At 41.8% G+C, this 23306-nt stretch overlaps 1 protein-coding gene across 1 annotated transcript in view; it reads left to right on the plus strand.

Annotated features, from left to right (window-relative positions):
- baiap3 (BAI1 associated protein 3) overlaps nt 1–23306 on the plus strand; it is a 50244-nt gene that overhangs the window by 19410 nt on the left and 7528 nt on the right. The window contains exons 3-27 of the mRNA XM_026164500.1: nt 4171–4258; nt 5903–5986; nt 6179–6286; nt 6803–6862; nt 9875–9941; nt 10203–10416; nt 10684–10728; nt 13032–13109; nt 13729–13834; nt 14588–14695; nt 14783–14875; nt 15177–15280; nt 15370–15487; nt 15667–15791; nt 16582–16672; nt 18323–18379; nt 18485–18582; nt 18764–18815; nt 18943–19094; nt 19191–19314; nt 20830–20970; nt 21116–21211; nt 21476–21691; nt 21823–21891; nt 21977–22056. Of these exons, the coding sequence (XP_026020285.1) occupies nt 4171–4258; nt 5903–5986; nt 6179–6286; nt 6803–6862; nt 9875–9941; nt 10203–10416; nt 10684–10728; nt 13032–13109; nt 13729–13834; nt 14588–14695; nt 14783–14875; nt 15177–15280; nt 15370–15487; nt 15667–15791; nt 16582–16672; nt 18323–18379; nt 18485–18582; nt 18764–18815; nt 18943–19094; nt 19191–19314; nt 20830–20970; nt 21116–21211; nt 21476–21691; nt 21823–21891; nt 21977–22056 (2574 nt within the window). The remainder of the gene's footprint in view (nt 1–4170; nt 4259–5902; nt 5987–6178; nt 6287–6802; nt 6863–9874; nt 9942–10202; nt 10417–10683; nt 10729–13031; nt 13110–13728; nt 13835–14587; nt 14696–14782; nt 14876–15176; nt 15281–15369; nt 15488–15666; nt 15792–16581; nt 16673–18322; nt 18380–18484; nt 18583–18763; nt 18816–18942; nt 19095–19190; nt 19315–20829; nt 20971–21115; nt 21212–21475; nt 21692–21822; nt 21892–21976; nt 22057–23306) is intronic.

A 23306-nucleotide genomic window follows, 5' to 3' on the forward strand; every position in this document is an offset into this window, starting at 1 on the left:
ATGAGAATGGATAGAATTATGAACAAGTATATCAGAGGGAAAGCTGAAGTTGAGACATTCAGAGACAAAAGTGACGATAAAATTCTGAGATGGTTTGGACATACAGTGGAAGCATAGTGGATATACTGGGCAAATGATGTTAAATATAGAGCTGCCAGACAGGAGAAAAGAGAAAGACCACCCTAGAAGATTTGTGGATGTAATGAAGCAAGACAAGCAGAGAGTTAGTGTGACAGAAGAGGATACTAAGACATAGTTAGATGAAGGCAAATGATCCGCTGTAATGACCCCTAAAGCGAGCCGTCAAAAGAAGAATAAGATTGTGCATGCTCAAAGAGCTCTGAGGGGGCACATCTTACTTAAAATTGTGAAAACAGTATGTGATAAGTGGGGAAAAAGTTAAAGGAAGGAATAGCCATTTACTCAAAGTATCCAGGAGAATTGTCTTTTACCTCAGCAATCCTTTAATTGTGTCTTTGTGTCAGATTTCTTGTTGACACTGCTTTTGTTTTCAGAAGGCATGCCAAACCTTTACTTTAAACCTGACAGTGGTCTGTTTTAAAATATGTCAGATCCACAGTCAGCCACTGACCCACGGAATGAGAAAGTAAAAACTGTGAAACGCAACTGGGAAGCAACCAAGAAGTCTTGAGTTGGAAATAATTTCACACCAGGCTACTTTTATGTCTGTCAGTACCACTGGCTGCATGAGCGACTGCAGATTCTTCCACGGTATTGAATGGAAAGATTCAATCAGAGCTTTTGTGATTTTATCTCCGCGCTGAAGCCTTCCACCTGTAATGTTTTGCTGCTTAATCAAATGTGTAATTAGAGTATAACAAACAGTCTTCTGTGTTGTTTTGAGGGGTTCCTTGTCATAGAGATCTCAGTTTATGATTGGAGCCACAGGCTTATATTATGGATTGACATCCATAAGGAATTAGATTAAAAATAAATAAATAAATAAAACAACATTTAACTTTACTAGAAGATGACGCAGATGACAGCGATGTCGGCAATATTAATTACTATGTATGCACTGCCAGCATGTATTGGGGTTTGAAGTGAAGGGCTTCTGTCATCTTCGCACTCTCAGTCAGTTCAGGTTTATTCTGAGATATTCTTTTAGACAGAAGACATTCTTGTTTTTATTTGTTTTCCTTCTGATTTACTCTCCAGACAGGAAATCATAATTGAAGCATTTGAATGAATTCGGAAAATAAATTACAATAAAATGAGGTTTTAAAAAAAGGGACCTGTTTCCTAGCAACATCAAATCAGTTTGTTATTCTGGTAGCGTGCGTGTGTGTGTGTGTGTGTGTGTGTGTGTGTGTGTGTGTGTGTGTGTGTGTGTGTGTGTGTGTGTGTGTGTGGATGAGAGATGGAGAGAACGATTTAACTTAATACATCTTTAATATATCTTTTTGATGTATCATGTTAAAATGGACTTGATTTGCATCATTTGTGCTGTACTGCTTCCCATGAACATGTTGTCCCAAGCCCCCAGAAAGAAAAAAAAGTATCCCAGACTGTTTGGACAAATCCTCAAGCTGACTGACAAAAGATGGGACAGATTTCTGGATACAAAAATACTCTCAATTCAACCCGGATGTGGAGAGAACCGAGTGTCTCTAAACACAAGTCTTAGTGTGGAATGAAGCTTATTTGTACTATTTGTGCAAATGAAAACTGAAGCTCCGTGAAACAAAGCTCCCAATCCCTTGTTAGTGGAACAGGCTTTGTCTTTGACAGACTCGGTTTGGGGGTTTCTTTCAAATGCTGTCTGAGGAGGTTTACTTACGAAAAACAGCTGTGGTTTTATTTTCTGTATAATGCAGGAGGGTGGTTGAAAAGTATAGCTATGGGTTTTATTCAGAACTGTTTTAATGTAGAGCAAATTCAGCAGCTGTCCTGGTTATCAGTTAATTGCTGGATTTTTTGTTGTTGTTGTTGTTGAAATGTCACTTAGACAAAAGAAGATACCATTTGTTTTGGGATTTTTGATGGGAATAGGCAAGAAATCCTGAAGCAAGTTTGAGTGTCGAATTTTTTATTGAGTAAACATTAAATAATGCTTAGCTAGTCTTACTGACTAATGGACATTCAACAAGTTCCAAACATATTCAAAAAGGTTGGGGTTTTTTAAAAGTTTTATTTTTATTTTGGGGATGTGTTGAGGGAAATTTGGGATTTAGTATCTGACCCAAAGAAACTTCAGATTAGATTAGTTGGGGATCAAATCACTAAGGCAAGATTCACAGAGGATTCAGGCTTTCCAGAATTTTGAGGTCAGGATATCTTTACTAGGGCAATTGTCATAGCAACTATAACCAGTCATCAAAAGACTAGCTAGCAGGGCTTTGACTAATGTTAGCATTAGCCAAGCTAGCTAATGCTTGTTACTAACTTTGTTTATATCCAACAGCTTGATTATTCACTGCAATGATCAATTACTCCTATAAAAAATAAACAGACGGGCCAATTCATGCTCTCAGGATATTTGCATAAAAAATTTAATTGACTAACAGCCATGCTGGCACTTCAGAAGTTGAATTTCCTCTTGACTTTCGCCACGTGTAGCGTAAGAAAAGAGAATTCATTTCAGCAATGCATGACATCACCAACTCAAAGTGACAAGAAGTGAGAACACTGAAGCCTGAAATACAGCCATGTGAATCCTGCCATAATGACCAGTAAGGCTGCAATGGCTCAGTCACCTGAAATGAGTTGTCGACTTTTTATGGGTTGAAACTGCAATGAAGAAAATACTCTTTAGAAAATATTCATACATGATTTATTCCCTCCAAATATCTATAAGCTGTCACTTACCTACAAAAAAGATTTCTAACTCCATCAATTTTACAAACAGAGTCAGATGAAATGGCATCATGCCAATAAACTGCTTTGGTAAAATGGTTTCTTGGCTGTAGATTAAAAAAAAAAAAAACCACTGAAGGCCTAACATTAGACACTGATATTGGGAGGACTGACCTCACTGTCAAGCTGTACACCTCACTTTTCTTTTTTTTCTTTTTTTTGGGGGGGTATACCAAAGGCATGACACTCAAAGATAAATCAAATACCATTGCAATGCAGTGTTTTTCTCTTTATCCCTGTTCACAATTATAAACCCATAAAAAAACACTATGTGGTATAGTTATAGCCATGCATGAGTGTTATGTTAAAATGAATGTTTTAGTGACTCTGATATGATTATAAAAGTTTACCCAAGGAAACTTTCAGTTTTCCAGTTCAACTGGGCCTCACCCCAGTGGAAACTTCACCAACTCACCCAGCATGGCAGCAATTAGTATCCATTAAAAACCTCATGGGTTTACCATCTGCTGCCCCACCACTGTGATATTCAGTAAGTGCTGGGATGTGGGATGCTGGGATGCTAATAAAGGAGTGTGTCAGGGCCTCTGTGGACAGTTCTTTTAAAGTATGCCAGGATAAGAAAAGAGGTAGATGTGGTGGTAGGGTTAGGTGGTGGAGGTGAGAAGTTAAAGGCAGACGGCATGGCTGATCCTGATGGTTCCGCTACAGCTCACATAAGAGTGGCTGCCGGTGTCTGTGAATTCCATAAAGGCTGAGGGGAAGATTCCCCCTAGAGAGATTTGGACGATACTGGGAGAGATGGGGTGTAAGTGGTGGTGGTGGTGGTGGTGGGGATTCCCAAGGTGTTCAGCCAGCTCAGTGAATGTGCCCGAATCACCATGACAACTGGGGCTGGCGGGAGTCCGGGGATTCACTCACACCTGGAGGAAACAGAAACATCATTTGCATTTTGCACACAGCCCGGCTCATAGCAGATTAACATGGTTCATGCAGGGTGCAGACATGCTGACTTTTTCTTTTTTTAAGCTTGAGACAAGAGGGTGTTTGATAAGTAATAAAAAGCTGAACGGTAGGCGATGGAGTCCAGTAGTTCAACATTAAAAGAAAAAGATCCTCTTTATTGACAGATGTTTCTTCAAAGTGTCTGCAAACAGGATGCTGTGTGATCCCACAAATGTCACTGAATCCTGCTGTAATTACCATCCATAAATAATTTAGGTTGATCAGATTGTGTGGGTGTATAACAGAGTACAACATGCATTTCAACTCACTTTTTTTCCCTCTCTATCTTTAGAGATAATCGATTTTCAATGTGTTCCGTCTACTTGGCAGGATTTCAGAGGAGAGCGTGGAGTTCTTTGAGCGTATGAATGCCATCCTGCAGAAACAGGAGAACATGATGCGGGCGGCCCAGGCGGAGGTAACCCCCACCTAACCTCCTCATTTCTGTCTGTTACAGGCTTGAAACATGTACAGCATGTGTAGCGAGTGTAGATCTCTGCGCTGTCTTTCAGCCCACCACCATGACCACTCTGACGTCTATGGACAGACGGACTAGGTCAAGCAGGGCGCTCAAAGGGCTGGAAACTCGGCTGTGACAAACTGCTGTCGAGGCTGTGTTCAGTTTCTCCTACTGCCAAAGCTAGACAGTGATGCTTTTTAAAAATTTGTAGCAAATGCTTGATGATTTCATTTCCAAATTGCTGTATCGCTGTCAGCAAAATAGCCAATAAGCCCAAAGCAAACTGCTGACTGTGATCAAAACAGAAGGTATATTCACTCAGCATGCCATTTATCATATTGTCTTCTGGAAACATGATTTTTTTGTTTGTTTGTTTTGTTTTTCCCCTACCCGTTGGTGGCTAAATTTACGCTTATTTATTTATTTTGTTTGTGTGTGCAAGATAGAAAGACAATTGAACTCTGAATTTCTATTCCACCAGAGGGATCAAGTTGAGTCAGATTCATTTGTATAGTGCTATTCAAACACAAGGTAAGTCAAAGGGCTTTACAGAGGGCTTTCCATGCAAATGAAATTGAGTGACATCCCATTCTTAATACATTGGGTCTAATCCGATTTCAGCCCATTCCTTTCCACAAGGTTTAGGAGTTTGTTTATAGAAGTTTTTGACCATTTTTCCAGGAGCTCAGAAGAGTTTGGACATTGATGTTGGCACTGATTTACGAGTTGTCCCTTGTAAACCTGTCCATAACTATTGACCATTTCTCCATTCTTGAACCAGTCGTCAGTGGAAGTTCAACTTGAGTTCCGTTTCAACTTTCGGTCTGGTTGTGATCATGTTGTCTTTCAGCACTTTTTGATGTTGTGCAGAATACATTGCTGAATCAATAACTACAACCTGACTGGCTCCTGAGGGTATGGGGACAAGACCATAATGTTTTTATGCCTTTATAAGGTTCTTTTCATAGCTGTCATTGGTCAACAACAAACAAATATTGTACAAATATTTGTTGGCCAATGACTTTGACCCATCATCAAGAGCACATTCTTTTAGGCACGGTTTTTATCCTTGTGTTCAGTGGCAGGTTTGCTGTAATGTTCTTTTTGGAGAACAAAGGCATTTGACTACCCTTCAGTTTTTATGATTTTTTGACACCACCAATTACCTGCAGATCCTGTTAAATTATTTCATTTTTTATTCTTTTTCGCAAAAGAGAGCAGCTCTTAGGATGAGTTGTGCATTCATGGAAAAACTGCAAATCATTTGAAATCTGTGACACAGTAGGAATTTTTTAATTAGATATGTGTCTTGAAGATAATTTCCATGAAATTTCCTCAGTTTTCAGTGAGACGTCTTAGATTGTAATTTTTGCTTTTGTGTTTTTAGTTCAAAAAGATTATTATTTTTATATTGTTGTATTGATGCTATTACCCAAATAAATGGGCGTTGTACTTCTCCTACCACTGGAAGATTTTTTTAGGTTGAAAAAAAAAAAAAAAAAAAAAAAAAGCCAAACATGTATCTTATAAGTTCTTCCTCTCAACACAGCCTTTATCCAAGGCCAATTTTATTTTGGCTGAACTGGTTTTGTCCTCTCGCAGTGCCAAACAGGGGCCTGCACAGTTCCACCACCCCAAGAGCATGTGGACCAGGCCTTTATCCCCGACAGAATCAGCAGGACAGAGGTGCGTGAGCTCAGCTTCTCTGTTTTCATCTTATTTCAGCAGGGATTAAATCTCAAAACTCACAATAACAACACAGTTGAGGCTTTTTATTCCTGCTTTTGATGTGCAGTGGAGCAGAACGCATAAGGGCAAAAGAACACGAGCTTTTTATTTTTGAAAGGTTGTTATTAACTGGAGTGTGTTTTCATGTAGCTGGACCTGCTTTATGAGGAAGCTGTGTACACGGTGGTCAACAGGGTTGGAGTGCCCTCACCCGAACATGTGAAAAGTGACGATGAGCTATTTGCTTACCTGCTGAAGGTATCTATTTGTCTGTCTGTCCGTCCGTCCATCCGTCTTTTTCTCTGTCTCGTGGACACATGAGAAGAGCAGACTGTATTTCTTGAGCTTCATTAAATCTCTGTCAGTAACACTGATGGTAGCCTCAGAGAGAGCGTTATTTGTTGTGAGCGGGCTGTAAGAATCAGAGCAGATGCTCTTGGCTCAAAACTGATTAAACATCAAAGCCCAGTCACACTGTGTACTGATATTCAGCTGTTATATTACATTCATTCAGATGATGTCATGCTATGAATCGTAGTCTCCTTTTGTTTTTTTCTGAAGTGGGCATCTTTTTCTGGCTTTCTTGTTTTAACAGAAGGTTAGCTTCTGCCAGGGACTTTGACCGAATTATGTTTTTTTATATTTCTGAGATGGTTTGTTAGATTTAAGCAGTAACTCTGTTATCTATTTTGTAGGTTTTAATCTTGCTACCAAGAAACTCTAAGTCAGATATGGTTAAAAGGTCTTTTTTGACTGACACTCTCCTCCTTAAAGGTTTTTGATATGGGTGAGGAAGAACATGAAATCATTCTCCAAAAAGTTCAAGAATCCAAGGTGAGATTTGTTTGTGGTGTTCAAGCAAATTTTGTGTCTTCTGTTATAGGACAGGCAGAATTCAGCTGTAGTATTATGTGACTTCTATCAAATATTCTTTTTTCGGGTGAGCCTTTCACGATATCCCTAAGTTAAAGTGAAACATTGTAGAAAAAAAAAAAAATCCTGAAAAAAGTCAGCCATGCCCCCGCAGGAGGTGCAGAATCAGAGCACAAAAACAAAAATGTGTCCAAAATGTGTGTTTGATGTGTCCATCAAAGGCACAGGAATGCAGGGAACAGTTCATAACCCCTCAAGGGGCCGACCCGGAGGGTGATGGTCCAGAAATCCATAGTTCGTTAGAGGCCGGCGGCACAGGAGTTCATGATCAAAGGGTTCAGGGGGCCAGCCGTGCGGACGGCAGTGGCGGCGATGGAGCAGGTCCGGGGGCCGCCCACAATGGCCATGACGCCCAGCCAGAGGCCTGGAAAGTGGCCGGTGATGTCGAGGAGATGACCGTGGAAAAGCCAGCTGTGCTAGGCGTGGACGAGGTGGTGGCGTGGCAATAGCAGGACCAGACGAGGCAGGACCAGACGAGGCAGGTCCAGCTGCGTGCAAAGGAGCAGATGGCGGCGCTGCAAGCCACAGGTGGTGGAGCAGGTGGTGGCTGAACGGACTCAGAGATGTCAGCAGACACGGAGAGATGCTGGGTGGGTGCTCCAGAACCCCCAGCTGACGTGGCACGAGGCTGGACAGACCCGAGCCCTCCAGCTGGAACATGCAGCGACGTGGGAGCCGCGGAGTGCTGAACAGACTGTTGAGCAGTTGGCTGTGCAGATGTTTGGGCTAATGAAAGGGGTATAGGTGACAAAACTGAAGCCTGACCTGGAGGCAAAACTGATGACGGAACAAATGACTGAGATAATAACTGAGCAACAGACTGAACTATGGAAAAAATGAGAGGTTGTAGAGACTGTGGTAGTGGTTGCTGACTTAACTCTGAGCCTCCAGAACACAAGGACAGGGGCTGGATAGGCTTGCCTGAGCCTCCAGCGGACACAGGAATGGGTGCAGGCACCTGCCAGACATGAGCCCACCCACCCGAGGAGTAGGTACGGGTGCAGAGGTAGGCTGTGTCCTGGCTGGCCTCACCCTGGGAGCCGGGACAGGTACCGGCGACAGCTGGGCAGCTGCTGTCCCCACCCAAGGAGCTGGTACAGGTGCAGGGACTGGCAGAGCCTCAGCCAGCCTGGAAACCAGAGCAGGGACCAGCTGGACCTCAGCCTCCCTCACCTGAGGGACTGGTACAAGTGCAGGGGAAAGTTGGGCCCGAGCTGCCCTGGGTGCAGGGACTGGAGCTCAGGAGCATTTTCACTGACAGTTTCTGTGTAAATGGGCTGGTGAGTAGCACCGTCCGGGGGTAAAGCCACTCTAACGGTGGACACAAAAGCATGGTGAGCTGGGTCAAGGTGAAATGGTTCTGAAACACAAAACTCAACTTGATTCAATGGTTCTGAGGCACTGAGTCCAAGCTAGCCAGTTTTAATAAGGCAGATGGTACTCTGTTGCTAGTCACATTTTCCAACTGAGGCACAGAAAAAAATACGGTGAGGTACTGGCGGAGCAACACTGGGAGTCTCAGACACAGAAGCAGGATTATCGAGGTTCAGAGGAGTCGGTTGAAAAACCAAAGTGTTCATAGAAGGAGCGTGATTAACCATGGATGAAATGGCAGTAAGTCTGGTACCAGAATGTGGAGAATGTGGCAAACAGTCATTTTCACTCACGAAAGTCATCTGCTCAGCTGCCGTGGAGCGACGGCGGCGTGAACACTGCCTTCTCCTGGAAGAGGGAGGAGACGGGTCGGCCCGCGAATCCTCCAGCGTTCTTGGCTGAAAATCCTCCAGCTCTTCACACAGGAGCGGCTGCTCAGGGTGGACGCGTACGATGGAAACAAGGAAGTCTTGAATGAGTGGGTGTAGTGCGCCAAATAGCCAGGGAAGTCCAGAAAACATTCTCTGTAACCGAATAGCTAGCTCCTCCTGGTATTCCTTAAAAGGCAGGGCAAACCACTCCTGACATAGAAACTCCACCACGTAAATCATGTCCTCCTGGAGCTCAGCGGAGGGATTGTGAGCTGCTGGGTCCATTGTCTGGTCGTAGTCTTCTGTCACAATACGGCTGTGTGCAGGCAAGAGAAGGACCCAAACGCAAACTCGCAGAGACAAAGGTAAACTCAAAAACACAGCTTTATTGCTGGTGTAGGGGGACACAAAAAAACAATACTAAACTAAAAAACCTAAAGCACAAGGAGCCACAGGGACCATCACACAGCTATGAGGGACGCTACAACACAACACTGACAAAGAGAAACACAGGGCTTAAATACACTGAGGGATAACGAGGGAATGAGAGACAGAAGGAGAGCACAGCTGGGAGCAGTCATGCTGGATGAGACAAGGGAAGAAAAACTAGAAACACTGACATGATACACGGACCTTCAAAGTAAAACAGGAAACACACTGACTGAACTCTAGACAACTTAACAGCAACTGGGGAGACGGAACATAGGAACCTGAAACATGGTACAAAAAGTCACAGTAGACATAACATGGAACGCAGGGAAGCCATATTACAAAACCTAAGAACTAAACCTATGATAACCATACCTGAAACCTAGGGAAATAAGAAACAGTACAACAAAGGACTCAAAACATGAACCATAATATAAAAAACACAAGAACTCAAAAAGCTGGGTCAGAAAGACCCAGAACCGTGACAGTAACAAGTAAAAGCTACAGCATGTTTTTTGGGGCTTTTTGGCTATTTACTTGACTGCCACTTTGCACTTTTTAATATCCACGTAAAGAACTTTGAAGTGTTTTGAAATAGAGGTTGCCTGAGTTTTACTGACTTTTTACTTGAAGTTTATCAGGAAATAGGAAGTTATTGTTTTTTAAAATTCATGCCCATCATCCTTGAAATATACTCAGATGTTTTAAACTAAACAGGCATGAAATTCTTTTTCCACAGAGAGCTAATTTTTCCTTGAGAGTTTCTGTTATGAAAGCAAAGAATCTAATGGCCAAGGATGCAAATGGTGAGATATTTCATTCATTACATGTTCTTTTTCTAATATTTAATTGAAATGCTTCATCCACTCACTGTGATTAATCACTTTACTTCTCTACTCTGACACTTTGTACAAAAAGAAGCCAATAAGCCTAAAGTGTAAGGATGAGTGCTGATGTTATAATCCAAGTAATCTGATATCATGTTTACTCTATGACCAATGAACTATGCTAATGAAACAGCAATAACAGTAACTATCCAACACTGTCTTCTGGTTGTCACCCTGCAGGCTACAGTGACCCGTACTGCATGCTGGGCATCCTCGTGGGCCAGAGCCCTCGGGAAACGGAGGAGAAGAAGGAGAGAAAGTTCAGCTTCAGGAAGAGGAAGGACAAGCTGGAGAAACGCTCCAGCACCAAGGAAGTGTTACCAGCCAGGTGTATTCAGGTGACTGAGGTCAAACCTGAGACTCTGAACCCAGTGTGGGACGAGCACTTCGTGTTGTGAGTATAAGACAAATTCTAACCTTTATCAGAGAGCTGCACACGCTGGTATGTGTGATATGCAGGAATCACGGTTTCATTAGTTTCACACTAACGCCCAAAGCTGCTAGTTATGTGACCAGTGCGCCACAATGTCATTTCTGTGAAAAGAGCCACTGAAGAATTGAGCCGATTATTGTCAGTGTTGCTGATGAAATTGAGCGCTTAAACGATGATGTTTCCGGGTCTTTAGTTTTTTATTGTTGCTTTGCTGTTGTTGTGTTCTAGTGAAATAGACGATGTCCACAATGACCTCTTACATCTGGACATATGGTAAGATAATTCAATTCAACTTTATTTCCTATTAATGCAGTGTGTGATCTGAGGAGACTGTGCATAGTAATGCCAAGCTCTTACAGCTACAAACATAACCTACAGTATATTTGATTTTGCTTTAATGCCAGATTACTACATTGCATTGCAGAAATTTAAAAGAAAACATATATGGAAGCAGAGAAACAAGAGGTGGTAAATAAATATATTAAGTATACAATAACTGATTACTTTATCAGTTAATAATTAGATCTATGCAAACTTTTGAAAAACATGACAAATTGAATTATTCTCAACTAATGTGTTTGATTTGATCAGTTAGCTGTCAAAATCTATTGATATACAATTGAGTTAATTCTTCTGCTCTTGCTCTTGACTAAGGCGGTCGCACTTTTCTCCTCTCCTCCTCCTCCTCTCCCTCAGCTTCCCTGCTTAGCCTCTTATGTCCTTGTCTAGTCTCGTGTTTTTTTGTATTACTTTTCCCTGGAACACTCTCTCTGTTCTCTAAAACCTAAAAGAGGAATTATGGATTGGATCAACTGGTCCCTAAATGCAATTGACACCCCTTTCTCAACAAGAAGTTTGGGCTTGGGTGAGCCTGAGTGCTGAAGATATCTACCTATTCGGAACCATGGTAACAGGGTTCTGGCGGATCGGAGCTGGCTTGGCCCTGACTTATCAAAGAATTAAGAAAGCGGAACCAGCTGTTCAAACCCCCACAAGGCTGCCCGCTGGGATTGGAACGATGGGAAGAGGCGTGAGTTTCTCAAAATGGGCTCATTGAGTGCAGCACGGATAAGATCTTGGAGAGGCTACGGCTGCTGTGAATACTCAGAATAAGATCTCTGACTGCAGACTGGATACATCTCAGAAGGGCTAGCTCGGAATAACATCTCTGGGCGCAAATTGGATGACATCTCGGGGAGGCACACTGCCGTGAGTTCTCAGAAATCTGCTCCTTGAGCACAAGAAATGACAACATCACAGAACGCAAGTATGGCGAAGCTCGCGGCTCTCCAACGGGAGATTGAGAGACCAGTGTTGGACTGTAGAACTGCTTTGAAATTCATATGAGCTGTTCGCACTAACGTAAAAAGCACCATCACCTCATGCGGATACCCCTTTGGCGCCAGCTGCGTTTGCAGGGCTGGAGCCGAACAAAAACACCCTGATAACGACTGTGTTTAGTCTGTTCCTTCCCATTCCATGCAAGGCCACCTGGGTTGGCTGGAAGACTGTTTACTTAGCCTAGCAGGGCGAAGGACACTGTCTCAGCTGAACTCTGGACACGCACACACAAACATATACACTGATATGCACACACTCATCCCCCCTCCCTTTCCAAACGCCTTCGACGCTTATTCCCTTCCAATGCTGCACCCTTTACCCACCCCTGTTGCTTGTCATGTGTTTCTTTGGTGTATTAAGAGTTTTTTCATGTGCTATGTGCAGAGGTGTTTTTTTCTGTTCTCAAACTGATCTCCCTGTTGGAGCTCAGTCTGGAGTTATTTTTTTCTCCTTATCTTTCCTCATGTGGGGCATTTTCCATTGTTATACCTCTCTGACCTGTCTTCCCCATGTGATGTTTTGTGTAATGTATATATGGTCGGAGTGTAAGATGGCGCTGCCATTGAGTGCAATAGGTCGGCAGCCTTATGAAATTTCCCCTTGTGGGACTAATAAAGGTATATCAATTCAATTAAAATTAAATGTAAGGCAGCATACTCTTTCAGCTGAGAAACATAAATCATCACATTTTGGGTTTTTTGGAAAATTAACAGTCAAAAAACGTTTATATTTTGTGTTTGAGCAAAAAAATCCTCTAAAATAGCTCATCACTGCAGCTCTAGAAAAGTCACAGAGCTCTATCTTTTTTATTACTTTGTCAAAAGCTTTACAATCTTCCCAGTTTAGTGCCTGGTTCTGCTCACTTTGTCAATTTTAGCAGATCAAAGTTTTACAAGCAAAAGAGAAAACGTCCAAAGTGAAGCGAAGCAATCATCCTTTCTAATTATGCAAAAATGTAACAATTTTATCCGCATCATTCAGTGTGAATATCATTACTATGCAAATCAAATAGCCTGTTAAAATGTGATGTTCTAAATTACAAAATGTCCCCATTATTCAGCTGTTACCGAAACATTTCCTGCCTCTTGTCATGGTAAAAGTTGCTTTTCTTAAACAACAATGGGCCTTGATTATAGATGACCTTCTCTTCTCAGTTTATTACAGCTTCTTACAGCCTCTCATGTTTTGCAGTAAGTGAGAGTGTAACAAGCTTTTATTCGTCTTCTTTCCTTCAGGGATCACGATGACGACGTATCTGTTGCTGAGGCCTGCAAAAAGCTCAATGAAGTCAGTGGACTTCGAGGAATGGGCAGGTAGAAAAAAGTACTGCATGCTAACTACAGTAATTCTGGATTTCCAGCGTAATTTTGTCAGAAATCCTTAAAACTTTCCTAATTTTGGAAACAATTAAACTTGTTAATTCGTGAGTCCAGTTGACATTGCAACAGTAAAAATATGAGTCATTAAATATGTAATTTCCATGTGAATTATTCCAGAAGTTCCAGCTGATGAGTATAGAGACCTGGTTTGTCTCCGCATGTTCAAAAAGCTGATAGCAGCCTACTTGTTAATTTTACGGGATCATTTGGTATTTGCCCTTTGAAAGACTGACATACAGAAAACCCTGGTGCCAATAAATCTGTGCACACAGAAAACATGAGGAGATCTGCCAGGTCACAGAGAAACTAATAAATAGCAGACATGTCTAATGAAAACCTGAGAATGCCAACCATAGCCAAGGGATTAAAGGATCCTCATCCCGTGGTGAAAAATCTGCAATTTTAATCCAACAAGAAAGTAACAAGTGGTCAGCTGGCATCAGTAAATAAATGCAGTATCTCTAATTGTGAGTCACACATAATGAAGGCATTAGCTAAATGCAGAAAAACTGAAAACTCACCATTTACTTTGTTCCTCGCATTTTCCGCTCAGGTATTTTAAGCAAATAGCAAAGTCGGTGCGTGCGAATGGATCTGCATCATCGGGCTCTGAGGAGAATGTAGATGACTTCCTCGGATGCATCAATATTCCTTTGAATGTGAGTGAACAAAGTGCAACTGTCTCCGCAGAGAAACCACACACAAGCTTTTCTTCTTTCAGCTGCTCCCTTTAGGGGTCACCACAGCGAAACCATCTGCCTCCGTCTCACCCCAATCCTTAGCATCTTCTTCCATCACACTAACCCTCTGCATGTCTTCCTTCACTGAATCCCTGAATCTTCTCTGTCACAAATCTTCTTTATCCTCCTGCCCGGCAGCTCCATATTCAACATCCTTTGTACATGTCATCCTCCTCTGCACATGTCCAAACCATGTCAGCCTTGCCTCTCTACCTTTGTCTTCAAACTGCTGAACCTGAGATGTCACTCTGATATACTCATTTCTAATTTTGTCCTGTCACTTCTGGTCACTAACAGTCTTACCGTCTTTAACTCTGCTAGCTTCCGCTTGGCCTCTTTTGGGCTTTTTTTTGTTGATTGGTTGGTTATTGTTTATTTGTTTTTTTCCAGTGCCACCACATCCAAAGCAAACATCATAGCACGTCTCCCACCATCTTGTAAATCATCTCCTTCTCTTGCTGCTATCCTTCTGTCACGAATCACCTCTAATACTTCACCCGCTCCATGCTTCTTCCCTTCTCTTATGCTCAATCTGTGGCTTCAGATGGTTTAGCCCATTAATTCTACCCCTGCCCCTTGCATCTTCAAAATCTCACACAAACTCATATACATTAAAGGACATACTGTAAAAGTTTTGTCAGTATGTCAAGTCAAGCTGCTTTCCTTATTCAGGAAATTCCCGTTATGGGCTACGACACCTGGTTCAAGCTTGAGCCACGCTCGAGTGCATCTAAAGTTCAGGGAGAATGTCACCTGATTCTGAAGCTCTTCACCAGCCAGGTATTAAAAGTACAACAGTTATTCATTATATAAAAATGTGTCTTCCTCTGTGTACGATAAGACTTCAAATGTTCATTTGACCTTCAGAGAGACACAGCTTTGTCTAAGAAGGAGACAAATGTCTCCATTCACAAGAAACTGCTGAGTCAGATTGTGGAGTATGAGCATGCTCATGTTAAGGTGAGTTTCCTTTAGATGGTTTTTTTTTCTACGCACACACTTTTATAACAGCTTCTATTGTTTTCTGTTTAACTATTTAGTCATATTTTTTATCATTAAATGTAAACTTATACAGATGGAAATAATCCTGCTGTCAGAGAGTGAAAGGCAGGGTACACCCTGCATAGGCTGCCAGTTTATCACATGGCTAAAATGATTGTATTTAGAAACAAAGCCTCAAAAGTGCACAAACTGTACAAAGAGTTTCTTCTTACATTGAAGTGTGGTTGAAATGACTGTAATCTTCCACATGTATTTCCAGCGAGAGCCGTACAACTGGAACGGGCAGGTTTCTCCTCCAGCATGGACTGTGCTAACTCACCATGCTGTGCAAACTGATCTCTCACCTCTGCAACAGGCTATTATGTGAGTATTAATGGAGGAATAAAATTGATCAAATGTTATATGAACGCTTTAGCATCAGGAGGAAGGTGCGTGTTTTATTTTTAATGCAGTCGCTGGCAGTGCTACAGCAGCCACCATCGGACCCAGAGGGTGTGCTACTCCCTGCTGCTGCGCCTCCTGAGGACTATCGATGCAGAGTGGGACCCTCCCGCTGTGCGGGGAGACCTAGTAGGTTCTACACCATTGCTCCCCCAACAGGGAAAAAAACAAAAACCTTTCATCATCTAGAAACAGTCACCTCATTAGCTCAGCTCCTCACTGACATTCATCAAGGTTTTTGGTTCAGCCAAAAATGTCTCACAGCCAGTGTACTAGAAGCTATAACTGAGGGCCCTTCCTGTGTCCAGGAGAGGCAGCTGTCAGACAGCTTCAGGCTGTACACAGAGCACTGCCTGTGCCTGATGAAGAACATGCGTCAGGTTTTCCCCTGCACCAGCGCTGCTGCCATTACACGCTACGAGCTCATGCTGAGGTAAAGGCACACCACCATCACATCACGCACTCGCCCGTGCTCTCATACCAACATGTTCAGCCATTCACCCCAACAAACACAGAGAGACTACAGAGAGTCACACTCTGTGGAGGAAGCAGTGTTGGGTTCCTTACTCACTAAACAATGTTTTAAATGTCATTGTTCATTACTCATGTCAAAAGAGCTATAACACCTTTTCCTCAAAGCCCAATTTGTTGTAAAAAAAAAAAAAAAAAGACTAACACCTGACTAATGTACCAAGAGGGAAATTTTAACTAGAAGTCTTGGATAACTAGAAATGAGAAGCCATCGACAAGCAAAATCTGGATCAGCAAGAGAAGAATCGCCATCTTTTGGCTTTTGCTTGTACGTAGCAGTGACCAAAGGAAGAAAGTAAGAGCACAGAGATGAGGAGTCTGTATCTTATAAATTGCAGTAAAAGCAGCTAATTATTGAAGTTCATGTGCCTGGTTTGGACTAATTTAGAGGCGACTGGCTTTTTATAGAAGCTTTTACAGTAAGAAGTCTTGCTCTGCCCAGTTATCAGCACCTCAAGGGAACTCTTTTCTACACTCTGAAACACACACACACATAAAGTGACTCACTAACAGTTAAAGTTATCTTTCTCATTTTCTCCACAGATATGCAGAATCTTGCATACAATTAAAGTGCAATAGATATAGCTTTTATATTTTCTGAGGTGTAAAGAACATTATGTTACTGTATAACTGCTTTATGATATAATCGCACTCATACATTGTCGCTGGCTTTTTCTGTCTGTGACTGTCAGGGGGATTGGGTACATGCAAAACATGCGTGCCTTTAAGACTGTGTGTCCTCTTCGAAATGACCTGCATCTCGACATCACTACTGCTATTAAGGTAACAAGAAAACCTGTGTGGGTGACTCATGAAGTTTTTGACCAGCAGGATTTTTTTAATGTAGTACATAAATTAATTGTTGTCCTTCATGCATGTACTTATGAAACTTTATTAGGTACCAGGTGCTAGAACTGCCCTAAAAAAACCTTGCATGTAAAAAACCTCAGTGTCTACCTTGATGGTTCTTTTAAATTGAATAAGCAGGTGAGTGCAGTAGTCTAATCCTGCTTTTTTCAGTTAAGACAGCTAGTCAAGCTTCTCTACACTGGCTTCCTGTCTCCTACAGGATCCAATTTAAACTTTTACTTTTTGTTTTTAAGTCACTTAACGCTGGAGCCCCTTCTTACCTGTCTGAGCTCCTTTCTGTTTATGCTCCAGGAAAATCCATTAGGTCTAGCTCAAAATTAATGCTATCCATCCCACGGACTAATCTCAAATCTCGTAGCGATAGAGCCTTCTCTGTGGCAGGTCTCAGACTTTGGAATAGTCTTCCCCAAAATATTCGATCTGCACAAGCACTTGATCAATTTAAATCACTTCTAAAGACACATTTTTATGGCCTGGCTTTTAATACATTATGACCCAAGCATTTTGGTCTTATTTAATAATATTAGTTATTGTTTTAATTCTTTTATTGTCCTATCATTGTTTTATATTGTTATTATTGTTTTACGTTGTTTCTTTTTTATGACATTTTTATATTGTTAAGCACTTTGTGCAGCATCATCTATCTGGAAATGTGCTATATAAATAAATTTGACCTTGACCTTAAATCTTCATAGTGTAGATTCAAGAAGGTGCTGGAAATGTTCCTCACAGATTTTGGTCTATATTGTCATGAAGGATCTGCTGGGTGTGGATACAGTTTGAACACAAACTCGTTTTCATGTTTAAAAAACTGTTTGAGATGATTTGAATTTTGTGACCTTGCCATGGAGGACATGGTCAGGTACGCTGTGACACTGAAATGATGCTCATTTGGTACTAAGGGCCCAAAGTGTCCCAAATAAAATATTCCCCACGTTGTTAAACCAAGAGCAGCAACTCAAACTATTAATACAAGGCTGGATGGATCAGTGCATTCATGTATTTAATGAGAAATCCTGACACTAGCATCGGAAAGAAAGGGAAATTCATCAGACCTGGCAATGTTTTTCCAATCTTCTATTGTCTGTTGACCTTGTGTAGATATTTTTCTTAGTTGACAGGAGTGGCACCCAGTGCCATTTTATCTTTTTCAGACCATTCTCTGTAAAACCTACAGATGGTTGTGTGGGAAAGTCCAGGCAGATCAGCAGTTTCTGAAATTCTGAAATAAACTGACAACCATACGTGAATATTTTGAGTTGCTGTCATAGCTGGTTAGCAGTTGAACAGATGTACCTAATAACCTAGTCATTTAGTGTACAGAGTGTAGGGATGTACTGCATATCTGTGGATGTCATTGTTGGTCTTAATGGAGCAAAGTACCAATAAAATATGGAAATATGGATATTAGTTTTAAATGAGGAAGTAAATGTGTTTAACACTTGAGCTTTTATTGATTCATAGAGTGTTTTTGATGAGAAATGATGAATGTAAGAAATACTTACTAGTCAATAAGAGCCCTTTACTTCAGCCCAGTTATTCTCCTTTTAATCTTTTGAACAGAAAGGAACTGCTGAGTGGTACGAGAGCTTAATCACTCGATATAAACCAGAGGAAGGAGTAAGCTTGTTTTGGTCCTAAATCATAGATATCCTAACATCTTTTACACAGTGTACCTTGAGTTTTTTCATCCAGGGTGATGTTCATTATATTCTGACAATGCAGACTCTGGAGGAACAGCTGAAGAAGCTGGTTCAGGTGATTGATGCTGCATGTGCAGATGTCCAGAGGGCCCAGAACATCTACAATAAACTTTTCTACAGGTGAACAGCAGTTTTCTGCAAGAAATCCGAGGGAGAAAAAAAAAACAACCGATAAGTGTCATGCTATATTATTCAGTGGTGACACACTGATTTGTGTGCTTGGTTGTTGATGGGATTTTTATATTTTTCTTTGTTTGTTTGTTTGTTTGTTTGTTTGTTTGTTTGTTTGTTTTCTCCACAGTGCAGTGAAAGTAGATTTCTTCAGCATATCATACAGACTGTTGGAAAAGCAGGTATGTCACTGAAAATGATGCGACAGGTCACTGTAAACATGACATGACAAGTCTTTCTGAGTCATATGTTGTTGTTGCTGCTAACTTTTACACGGATGAAACACGCTGACTTCCTTTGACCTGACAGGTAGCTGATGATGTGAACGTGGCGATGGAGCGGGTGTGTGGGACTCTCGAGCAGGAGAGCTCCAGACTGTCTCAGACAATGGGAGAGACCATCTTCGAGCTCTTCGTGTCCTTGAAAATCCTCAAAGGCTTTCGAGAGTTTCTTCCTCTCAAGTTGGTTATCCTTTTGACTCCAACGTCTATTGATGTAGCAATGTAAAAGGCTCTGACTGGAAGTCATGTCCTAATGAATGTATTTCTCTTTTACAGGGATGCTAAAATGTTGGCCTTGACAGGTTTCCATAACTGGTTCAAGTCCTCAATTCACAAGTGGCTGCAGATTGTTCACGACAGGTCCTGTGACAGGATTCGCAAGGCAGTGGAAACAGATAAGGTGAGAAATGGCATGAATAATAGAAGGAACATAATAGACTCTTTCTCAGAAAACAAGTCAACTTACAGAAGTACTGAACACGCAGGTGTGTAAAATATAGCTGTGTGCCACATAGAGTAGGTCTAAAGATTTAGAACAAGCTAAAACTCATTAGGATTGTAGCTGTGAATATCATGGTCCTGGGCCATGTGGGCCCAGTATTCTTAGTTTTCATGTATTTTTGTATTTTGTTCTTTATTTAGGCCATGCTTCCTGGGTTGATCTGTTACGTTGTTCCTTATGTGTTTTCCCTTCGTGACTCTTACCCCTGTGTGCCCCTCTGTGTATTTATGAGCCCTCGTCTCTCTTTGTGCTTTATTCTATGTTTTCCCCAGCCTGTTATGTCTGCGTTCTCCCCGTGCTCTCTCTCCTCCTGTTTGAACCTCTGTGTACTTCCTGCTTTACTTTGCCCATCTCCCATCAGTGTTACGTCCACTCCTGCTGTGTCTTGTTATGATTATCAGTGTCACCTGTGTTCCCCGTGTGCATCCACTTCCCCTGATCTTCGCTCATGTGTATTTAGTCTCTGTGTTTCGTACAGTCTGTGTCGCGTCGTCTGTGTTCCCACCCTCCGTGTTTCCATGCCCGGTCTATTATATTCCAAGTCATAGCCTTACCTTAGTTTATTCCCAGTTTAGGTTTCTGTTTAGTTATTGCTCTTGTGTTGCCCTTATTCTGGTTTGCTTCTGTTGTATTCATCAGCCACAATAAAAGGCTCGCTTTTGTTTAAGTCCACTTCCTTATCACTCGTGTCTGCACCTGAGTCCTCCACGCACTTTCCACTCGGTCCGTCACAGCGGACCGTGACAGTGAATAGCTGTAAAAGGCACCTTTAATGTGTTATCAATTAACACATTATCACAGCATCAATGTACAATTAACCTGTAATTAATTATATATATATATATTGTATCCTTATTGCTCAAAGGTGTTCCATTGTTACCAAAGGTGTAAAAAAATTATGAGACCCCCAGCTCTCTTGTTTTTCTATATTTTTTCCTAAGAATTAAAATATTTTGTACAATAATGATTTATTCACCATTATTAAACATGTACAGTATTCACTTTAAGGAGAAGCAGTAATCTGCTGATAAATTATTTGTCTGGCGCTATAAGCTAGCATTCATTAGCTGATCAGCCAGTCCCTCCATCAGTTGAGATGAGCTGTAATAGAAGTGATCCAATTAGAAGGAGCAGCGTTGGAAGTGAGCTTTACAACTATATGACCTTAAAGGGGAAATTTTAAATCAGGTCTGTTTTTTATGAATGAACTGCCTATTTTTTAATCGCAGGTCATGTACCTCCTTGGAACTACATTAAAATGTTTTACCGTGTTAAGTTTAAAACAGTTATTCATTCCCTGCTTGCAAAATATGCTAAAATGTTACAGATTTTCATGCATGTAAAAAAAAAAAGTAAATATTAGGAAATCCATGCTTTGTCTTTTTTAAGATTGATTTTATTTTTTGTGAGTAGCTTGGACCTTTGCAGCAAGCCAAGCACAGTTCCTCAGCAGTTGAAGTGACAGCTTGCTTCAGCCAGGTACGCGAGATCTGGGTCCAGCTGGCCTGGCCAGACTCTGCGGGGGCCTTCATCTTTGTCACACGTTTGACAGACGTGAGTGCCACTTATAGTGTTGCCACACTCACATACTCATATTCTGTGCACATAGAAACATGACACATACAGTTTATCAGTCAAAATCATAAAGGAAACTGAGGGAGCTGTGCCGTAATGACAAGACTGATTTTATCTACTGCAGAATTTCTGCAGTGAGGCCGTGTGCTACTCAGAGATGATAACGCACAAGATTGAGAGGAACCAGCTGGGCCGAGACCACAAGAGTTTCACAGTGCAGGTAACGCCTGTAGCAAGACAGAACCGGGGGTGGGCACAGAATTACGTCAACGATGTCAGCAAGCTCTCTGTCAACACAAAGGGCTCAGTGGGAGAGCAGATATGTTATACACACAAAAACAAAGCAGTTGCTTCTTGTCGTCATCAATCATTTACACTCAAACTCAATCCCTCCACTTCTCTGTAGCCCTGCTTCTTTTCCTTCTTTTTTTCTCCATCTCTACCCTCTGTTTCTCCGCCTTTGCTCCTCCTCGCTTTCTGCTAGCTCTGCATCGCCCTGAACAACACAGAGCATGTGCGTGTTTTCCTGGGTCACCTGCCCCGGGACCTGGACTGGCAGGGTGTGGAGCGCGCCATGGAGGAATCATGCGGGGTGGAGGGGAAAGAGCAGGTTTACAAGGCTCTGAATGGACAGCTGTTCAACATGGACCTGGATCTGCAGAGAGAAACTAAACGCCTCATCACACTGCTCACTGACAAGGTGAACACGAGGAGTATAATTTTCCTGTTTCTCACAAACCAGTTTGTAGAACTTTTTGAGCGTATCCGGACATCTATATACTTTGAAGTATGCACCTTCATGAACATCTGTGACTAAATATTCCTGTGCAGATGCTGCCTGAGCTGCGGAGGTACATCCAGCACATCAGCCTGTCTCCTGACTCCATCAACAATGATGATGTATGTAGCAATAGCCGCCTAGCCTTTTTTATCCTTATATTAGCGGTGTTTTGTGGTATTTATGTAATGTGTGACATTCTCCCAGGCTGTTTCCCCTCTCATGAAGTACTTACAAGACACTATGGTCATCCTGACAGAAAACCTTGTAAAAGAAAATCTAACCAGGTACTTTTTAATTCTCTTTTTACTATTAATATTAAGTTCTTATTCTTGCATTTCTCTCTAAAAAAAAAAACAGCACACAGACTTTTGTTGCCTTCAGCAAAACTTGCTTTTTGAGTCACTATGCAATGACATCACAAGATGCCAAAAAAGGCAGGGGGGAGGTAGACTTTAATGTGTTAATAACTGTTGTGAGTCACAATGTGCTAAAAGAAATAGACATTCAGTACAAAACCACTGAATCATGTCATACACAAGACAAAACATGAACATAACAAAGAACATGAGAAATCAGAATGGGCACATAGAGCTCATAGTTGAAGAGGCATACATGCAAATGTCTGTGAAGGTTCTCAGTCATCCAGGTCATCGTAGTCTAAGGAGCTTGGAAAGAAAAGCGTCTGGACTTCTTTAAGTTGCTTGAAGACGTTTCACCTCTCATTCAAGAAGCTTCTTCAGTTCTAGAGTCAAATGGTGGAGAGTCTCAGATTTAAGCTCTGTGTGAGTAACCCACCAAGAGGGACAATGGACCACCTAATGATCCTCTACCTAATCACATGAGCCAAGGTGTGGAAATGGGTGTAGGTCACAATCAGCCAAGGCTTCGGGTGAGCTCATTGTGAAACTTACATAGGGGATGGCAATGTTGTTGCGTTTGTCCTTCTTATCCTCCCTAGTTGGTGTCTGATGTGAGCGACCATCTTTGAACAGAGTCGGTGGTTTACGACACCAACTGTCTGCCAATCCAGTTTTGAGATCCCTTCTCAGACGCCTTAACGCCCTCTCACATGGGTCACCTGACCTCAGGAATTCACAGGGTGGGGCTAGGTTTCACAATGAGTTCACCCGAAACCTTGGCTGATTGTGACCTACACCTATTTCCACACCTTGGCTCACGTGATTAGGTAGAGGATCATTAGGGGGTTCATTGTCCCTCTTGGTGGGTTACTCCCACAAAGCTTAAATCTGGGACTCTCCACCATTTGACCCTAGAACTGAAGAAGCTTCTCGGATGAGAGGTGAAATGTCTTCAAGCAACTTAAAGAAGTCCAGACGCTTTTCTTTCCAAGCTCCTTAGGCATACATGCAAAACTAATCACAACATTAATTTGAGTGATAGTCAAAATACTGTGAAAATAAGTTTGACTATAGCAGGAAAAGACTGTTCTGAGGCTTATTTCAAAGTATGGTATCTTTATACTAACTTAAGATGTGCATAACACTGATGCAAGCATCCAAGGATCTAGACTTTC

Source organism: Astatotilapia calliptera, chromosome 4 (assembly GCF_900246225.1).
Source record: "Astatotilapia calliptera chromosome 4, fAstCal1.2, whole genome shotgun sequence".
Taxonomy (NCBI): domain Eukaryota; kingdom Metazoa; phylum Chordata; class Actinopteri; order Cichliformes; family Cichlidae; genus Astatotilapia; species Astatotilapia calliptera.